This window comes from Anneissia japonica, unplaced genomic scaffold, assembly GCF_011630105.1.
Source record: "Anneissia japonica isolate Jap-2015-1 unplaced genomic scaffold, ASM1163010v1 scaffold9290_len831353_cov190, whole genome shotgun sequence".
In the NCBI taxonomy this organism is placed as follows: domain Eukaryota; kingdom Metazoa; phylum Echinodermata; class Crinoidea; order Comatulida; family Comatulidae; genus Anneissia; species Anneissia japonica.
In genome coordinates, this window is record NW_022745682.1 from 184475 (window position 1) to 193188 (window position 8714).

General features: G+C 34.6%; 1 protein-coding gene across 1 annotated transcript in view; it reads left to right on the forward strand.

Moving 5' to 3' along the window:
• LOC117120019 (alpha-N-acetyl-neuraminyl-2,3-beta-galactosyl-1,3-N-acetyl-galactosaminide alpha-2,6-sialyltransferase-like) overlaps positions 1–6024 on the forward strand; it is a 10994-nt gene extending 4970 nt beyond the window's left edge. Inside the window, exons 5-6 of the mRNA XM_033265023.1 lie at positions 3857–3964; positions 4892–6024. Of these exons, the coding sequence (XP_033120914.1) occupies positions 3857–3964; positions 4892–5426 (643 nt within the window). The 3' untranslated portion in view covers positions 5427–6024. The remainder of the gene's footprint in view (positions 1–3856; positions 3965–4891) is intronic.
• The last annotated feature ends 2690 nt before the right edge of the window (positions 6025–8714 follow it).

The following is an 8714-nucleotide window of genomic DNA, read 5'->3' on the forward strand; positions in this document are numbered from 1 at the left end:
GCAACCTACAGCTGTCTCTTATCCACATCTAGATGTGTATAAGAGACAGGTCTCGGCAAGCGTCATGTACCATTTAACCACAGAGGCCCGTACGATATCATTACGACTGTTTAATGAGCTAGAGACTAGAACTTTAAGAAAATAATATTTAAATAATTAAAGACAGGTTTTGGAGAAAAACAAAATGTCTAATGTTGAATGTTGTAGAATGAACATTCTAATACACTGGTCACCCTCTTGGAACAAAGAAACATGGAGTGGGCCACGATCAAAAACAGGGACTCACGACGGGGTCCAGTGCAGAAAACAGGGGCAAGCGACACACTAGATTTAGCCACCGTTTATGCAGCCGTCTTGGAAAAGCGAAACATGAGATGGCAGCCGTTGTCTTTTCAGTCAAAACGACGATTTAAATTACTTTAAAAAAGTGTAATTAAAGCACCTTATCGCCCTACCCCCTCACCTAATATTTAATGTTAATGACCAAATATATACATATATATATTATATATATATATATATATATATATATATATTATTATTATTATTATTATTATTATAGGCTACGAATGTTAGATTTAGTTCTTGAAAAAAATTTCAAGCATTAAATCTAACCTAAGTATTAGTTTTCCGTTAGTGTACGATGCATGCACTAGCGGAAAATTACTTAGGTTACATTTAATGCATTAACACATTTGTGTGTGTTAATCAATAGATTTACATCGCTGAAAATAGGCCGATGATTGTTATATTATTATATAAGTTTCAATAACCACGACTATTATAGGTTCATGACATGTACTCAAACGCAATCTACATTATGAATTCATGCTGTTTTGCTCATGCTGCTAATGCTTCACTGCTTCACTGCTTCACTTGAATTCATTCAAGGCTATTTCTTCATTCAGGTACATTCTGGTATGAGCGCACAGAGACCTCGTTTATTTGCGCTAATAAATACATCTATTTAAATTATTATTATTATTATTATTATTATTAGCTTCGTACCACGTACGGTACAATGCACTTTCAGGAAGGTAGGGACTATAAATAATACCTCCCTGGTTTAACTGTCGACTTGTACACGATTTGGTTTTTATTTAGTTAAATCGGGGGTCTGGGTTTGTATAGTGTCTAATTTTTCAATGGTCTAATGTTTCGTACGTCTGAAGTCTTTTTCTAAACCGCCATAAAATAGGTGGTGGAACGAATATTTTTAAATACGAACGGCTCGAGCGCGTGTCACGTAATTGAGAGGTTTTATTTTTGTCCAATCCTCCCTGTGTTAATGCTGCACAGAAAGTAGTTCTGTCAAGAATGATTTGGTGTGACTGATGCTGAATCTGCTTGTAAGTGATGATGAGAAGACCACATGTTAGATACTGACGAGCTTTTAATGATACCATTTTATACATTACACCCAGCTGTAATTATCTACTTGGCAAAACCTGGTAACAACTTGCAATCTTGAAAATGTACGAAATAAAGAGGATATTAAATATAATCTCCGTAAAAATGCAAATTTATACCTCCCAAATTTAAACCAAGTCTTTGTCAACATTTTATAACATTTAATAGAACAACCCAATGGATTAAATTGCATCATAATCGACATTTACACATTGTGTAACTTGCAAAGCAAACATTAAACAACAAAGAAACCACGTGAAACAAAAATTAACCATGATAATTTAAATACTTTTCTATGTTATATTTTTTTTATTGTATACACATTTTCTTCTTTTTTTTGTATATATATATAACATACAGTAATAATTTTTAGGCGAATCGAATGGCCGAGCGGTTAAGACAGTGGCCGCAACCTACAGTCATAATCGACGCTGGTTCAAACGGCACGCTCGCATATGGTTCTGGAGGTGGTATAATTGTTCTCGGATAAGGACATAACCCGTAGGCTCAGTGTACACAATTGGCGCATGTGCCCTACAAAGAACCCAGTACATCTTTCGAGACGAGTAAGGGGTTGCCCCGGTGTACTGGTCCATCTCACAGCCCCAGTCATTGTGGACGGAGCGCTTTTCTTGGGCTGCAAGCACGATTTTTGCTACGACAGAGCAAGCGTCGTCGTAAATGTCGTGGTCAAACATAATGCATCGTATTGCATCGTACTGGATCTTGACGTCATCGTGATGGAGCACGATTTTTTTGGAATGTTAAAAAAAAATCGTGCTCAATCGTAGCCGTGAAAAAGATCTTGGTCTACCGCAGCGGCATCGTGTGAGTGGCGTAACGTTGTCGTCGTTTGTCGTGACTGTGTCTTGTCCATTCGTACTACCAACAACACCTACAACAAGCCAAGACGTCGCTGCGATGTTGAGACGATTAGATACGATGCCACCAGGATACCATTAAGACCGTGGTTTATATTACGTGGCTCTGTGTCAGAAAAGTTTTTCAACACACTGAACAATTCCTTGCTCACTTCGAGGAAGTTTCTGAAGCCTCTTGGTCTTCCTATTTAACTCTACTAGTAAGTGTTCATACTGTCTAAAATATGGACGAAGTAAGAGCCATGGCTGTACCCATACACTTCGTTTAGGCCTATGCATTCGACGTGACCGACGCTTACTCTTGATTATCAAAACTGTAGCAGCCAACAAATTTTCTTCTATAGCAGCAGCTTGCAAATAATATTGATGGTGTTTGAACAGTGCGCTTTTTTGTTATGTCATGAGATGTTTGTTTTTGTGATGTGCGTCTTGTTAAATCGTGCTAACGTCGTTCTTGCGTCTTTGTAAAATCGTAGTGACGTCGAATTAAAATGTTGGTAATTCGTAGTACGTCGTCGCAAATCGTAACTCTATCGTTATAATTCGTAAAAATGTCGTCGCACTATCGCATTAGTTCCGTAATACATATTGACGGCGTCCTAGTAGCGTCTTGATGAAACGTAAAACTTGAACTTTTTGAGTACGAATCACTAGGATAGAGCGCGATTTTAAAACTTACTTATATTTTCCACATAAACAACATGCAATATAAGGTGCGCAGATAATACGTCTACAAAATGACCATATTAAACATATTTTATATTTAGGTTTATATTTGATAATAGCTGTGTCTACACGAACTTATATTTAAACAACCAGATATTAATACGCGACTTTAACAAAGTATTAGGCTTATTTAGAGAAGTGCTCCAATTTCAAATCTCATTGAAACCATCTTACTTTTGCAGTGCTTGTATCACACTGACGAATTGTTTTTAAATTGTTAGTTATCACCTACAAAGCGATATGTTCTAGTCATCCGTCCTACTTAAATGCCCTGCTTACTAAGTATACTCCATCTCGCCGTCTCCGTTCATCTTCTCGAAATCTCCTTTCTGTTCCCAAATATTCCCACCTATCAAACTATGGCACACTGGTTTCTTTTATTAAACATATGATAGGCCTGCAAGACGCGCAGGCTTCCACCTATCACAATTTCTGATAGGCCTGCAAAACGCGCAGGCCTTACACCTATCAGACCACGTCAGTCACTCTTGAAATGGCAAGTTAGTATGAATCGCAATCGCACCTGAATATTTAAATCCGACTTGCGGATTTAAATATTGAGGACGCTATTTATTAATCTCAAAATAATCAAGCGCGAAACATTATCCAGGTTAAACGTAACAGTGGGAAAGGGGAAATAGGGGAGAATTAAGTTGTAAGAATGAGTAGTCCACACCCGTTTCAGGTTAAAGTCTTCAACTGTGAAGTTGACACTCAATCTGGAAGAAGATTTGTATAATGTTAATTGATTATTTACTTAATTTTGATCTGTGTTTTATGTTTTTGTTTTGTTCTAATTCTTTTGTAAAAGAGATTTCAATTGTTTGTATTGATATCAGAAAGCAGGCCCATACCATGCTGACAACTGGATGGTATACAATTGTACATGCAATGGAATTCTGTTCTAATATAACTGTATATGGCATGGCAAATGAAGACTTCTGCAGGTAAGCAAACAAAATCATTCTATCACTAAAGTAGATAGAACCGATAGGCCTAGGCCTATAGCTATATATATGCACATGCATACATACATATATTATATATCATATATATCACACACACATATATAGGCCCATATATATATATATATTATATATTCATATAGGCCTATATATATGCATAAGCCTATATATATATGTATATATATATATATATATGTCAAGAAGGCGTATCTACGTGTGTTTCGAAACATATGTAGAATATAATATAGCGTAATAGTAATAGAACTCAAATACGCAAGATGTTGACTTTAGAAACACTACAATTTATTTGGCGAATATTTCGGCTACTCCTGTAGTCTTTGTCAACGCTTGACATAAAATATATATTTGTCAATATGATATATATATATATATATATATAGGCCTATATATCATATGTCAACGCTTGACATAAAATACCGTATGTATTATATATAATATTATATATACATAATATATATATGAACATAACAGACTTCAAAGGCATAATATGTTGTAAATTTCAGGTTTATTCAAAACGTTATATATATATATATATATATAATATATATATAGCATATATATATATATATATGCATATATATGTGTACATATGTGAGGCTACACTCCACGAATTCTAATGACCTAACATTTTGCTCCTACGTTTCTCTGATTTTTCTCATGTCTAATGCAAATGTGTTATGCAAATTATTTTCGCTGAATGCCACCTGTGTTTGAAGCTCGTCATTATGATGTGCAGTGGGGATTTGCACTACCAAACAAAATATATTTCTAAAACGGGTTGATATAGCATACAGTCAATTGCACAAAACAATAATAAAATAAGCTTGATGCATTGCTCAATGTAATAAATGTGGTTTGCTTTTTCTATTTTTTCTCGTTTTGCTTTAGTTCTACGAACTCAAGTGTTGCATATCACTACTACGAGTCCATCAAAAAAAAGAGTGAGTGCGAATATTATAATAAGAGTGAAAACAGAATACATGGTGGACATCTCTTCATCACAGAAAAGTCTGTATTCCGACGTTGGTCAAGTTACATGGACATCACTTTCAAACATCCTATGTGGCCGAGAAAAGAAAGTAACGGAACTCTACGTTCACCATTTTTGGAAAAACGCAGAGGAAAATTGAGGAAGACAATGGCATCAAAAGTTGTAAATAATAATAAATCAAATATTTTTACCAAGCCAATTCAAAAATTATCAAAGGAGCAAGTGGAAAATAAACCAGATAATAATGTCACAAGTGAAAAAATAAATTCGCTAAATAAGAGAAAACTGACTCACAATAACATGTCTGTCAATTCAGCAAAAATATCAAATGTGTTAAATACGTCTGCCAAATTGGAAACACGCAATTTGAAGCCCATTAAAAATAAGAGAAAGCGACGGAGAAAATACAAGAAAAAAAAATATTTGAGTTGAAACCCGCCTGTCTTAGCTTATTAAAACATAACTTGGTCTTGTGGGAGACGTTAGTCCGATATGTTCACCAGTTAAAAAAAACAAAGTGTTTTTCTGTTTGTTGCCTGTTACTGTATTTATCAATCTTTTTATAGGCTATTTTAATCTGATGTATCGTCTTTGCCTCTGTGTTTTGTTGTAATTTATTGTATTTTTATTTGGCCAGGGGGTTTAGAGGATACCCACATTTTGGGCTCTCAGCCTATGATGTTCACCTTGGCACCCCTCTGGCCATAATTTTCCTGATTTGTGATTTTTGTGCCGAATATGTAATAAATAAATTAATAGAAATAAATAATGCACACCAAGCACGAACATCTTTATAATGGACCTTTCCGGTGTGTCAACCAAACTTAACAACTGACCAATCAAAACAGTGCCAGGAATACGTGCGTGTCCAGCAAACACACGTGTTGTGCCACAAACGAACGTGTTTACGTATGTTTTTACCATAGAGCTATTAGGCTATGTTCTCACACGGCAGCTAACGGTTAGCAGGATCCGGATCCAGCTAACCGTTAGCTGCCGTGCGTCCATGCGAGAAAATCCCGATCCGGATACCAACAATATGATGATCGAATCACTGGCCAATAAGAAACTGGAAATTGTAAACGCGTACGTGTGATTGGTTGATGATATAAACGCCCTCAACTTGCTAACCGATAGCGCTTGCATTTTTTTTTTACACAATGTATTTATTTATTTATTTTTTATGACAAAATTCGTTGAGTGTTACGCTACACGATGTATTATTATGTCCTTTATTTGACCGCTGCACTTACCTTTCTTTGATGATTTGACTATGTTGACCATTATGAATAAATGCACTTTGAATTGAATTGAATTGCATCGTATTTTTCATTAACCAATATGTATATATATATATATATAATATATATATATATATTTCAACATATTTAACATTGCTATCCATATAGAATAAACAAGGTTATTACATTTTGCTCTTTATAGTTATTGCATTTATATTATTTTTGTTATTGTTATTATTATCATTCTTAAATTATTATTCATACAAAATAAACAATGTTTTTGCATTTGCTCTTTATATTTATTAAATTATCATTATTGTTATTATTATTATTATCAAATGGAACAGTCCAAATCTCAACGTTCAACTCAAACATTTAAGCTTACAACTTTTCAATTAGCATACAGTACTAATGTATGCAAGGTGTTCTATACACCTTGCATATGATTATCTAGAACGATCGTTACGTTACCTTAATTGGTAACAATTTGTTTTCACTAATTAATATTCATTCATTCTTTGTATAAATACTCTTAGTTAAGAATGACAAGGTTTTTCTTTCCGTTTATTTCGCCTTTCATTTTTTACACTATTATTATTATATTATTATTAAATTGTGATATAACGCTATTGAAGACATGGATTATAATATTATACAAACAAACAATATGAGTTACATACATTAGGCCATTAAGCTATTAATATTACACAATTAATAGAACACATTTTATAAGAACACTGAGGCTGAAAATGCTTAAAAATTAAGAACAAAATAAATAAAACAAATTGAGGCTGAGGTAAAACGTCAAATAAGGTTGTTTTTTTTTTAAATAGAGAAACCAACAAATTCTTATCCTTATCTGTATTAGGTGTGTGACCACGAGGAATAAAGAGACTATGTACTACCAGGTAACAGTTAATTTAACTGTTCCCTGGTAATACCATGGAGGAATAAGTTTTAGAGTCTGGTCAATTTAGGTAAAAATCCTGGACTTTACCGGGAAAAAATTGATAACAAAGCTTTTTTGGTATCAATCGATGCACACGAATGTCCTCTTTAACATGTGGAAACTCCTCTTCAATCTTCCTTGGCGAAAAAAAAAGTTATAGCCGTTTTACTGAAGTCCCGCTATTTTCAGTTAAACTTCAATGATTTCTGACAGACAAGATAATACTTTGAGCATAGATCTGCATAAAATGTTTGAAGGCTTGTAGCCAGGAATCCATAGAAGGTATCTAGGAGAGCTAGGAGGAGCATATACACCCCATGATGGTGTTCAGAGAGTTCAATGGGGAGGATACAATGGGAAGAGAGGGGAGGGGAGTGAAAATGAATGAAGTCTAGCATGTAAATGGTAAACTTCATTATTTTGATGGTATTTAATGCAAGTTGGGTTGTTTTGGTGTATCAGAGGGGTATGCTCAAAAGGAGGAGTTGCAATGGAGTGGCGCTAAACGTGGGTCAGGGGACAGTGATTTCCCCTACCAGGCCCCTGTAAAATGCACCTGGCGACACTCTTAATGCCTAACTTCACATTCTGAAATTGTTTAAAACGCATACTGCATTGTAAAGAGCATAAATATCTATAAAATATTCTGAAAAATATTCAAGGATATTGAGAACATATTAGTCAAGTCATATATAGTTTATCGTTTAGGTTGGGATTTTTTAGGAATCTCTGATAAAGTACGGTATAGGCTAATATTGACATTTTAAAATCCACACCACGTAGATAGTTCTGAAAAGAACTGTTGTTTTGTTGAGAATATCTCGAGGTCCGATTGATATTGTTTACCTGATGCAACTCAATCGAACCGTCAACAAAACAACTTTTCAGAACTATGTCGTGTACAGCGAGCATTTAATATATTATTACTCCGACACGTAAACATAACAATCAATGACGTGAATTCAGTGAGGTGAAACGCATTCATGAAGTAAAATCATCAAACAAAACGTGCGTGCCGATATTTCAATTGCTTTAATAATAATAATAATAATAATAATAATAATAATAATAATAATAATAATAATAATAATAATAGATGAATTTATATAGAGCAAATAAACGAGGTCTCTATGCGCTTGACAATATTGAAGTCAAGAAAACAAAGACAAAAGCCGGGAGAAAAAAAAACAAAACAATAAACACTAAGCTAGCACCCAAACTGAAGTATGGGGTCACACCATCACCGCCAACCGGAGATCTGTGTTTATGTACTCCGGTTAGCATCGGTTAAGTCTTGACCTTTTATGGGATCAGGTGCCTCCTAACCTGGAACAAACAACACTAGCAAGCAAGGTGAAACAGAAAAATTAGAAAAAAAAAGTAGTTATAAAGAGGAAAATAGAAAAGTCGCTTCTTAAAGATGTCAATTGACGCAGATTCACGGACTTCAACGGGTAGTGCATTCCACATTTTTGGAGCCGCAACACGAAATGATCTCTCACCATATGTTTTCGAACGGCACCCAGGAAC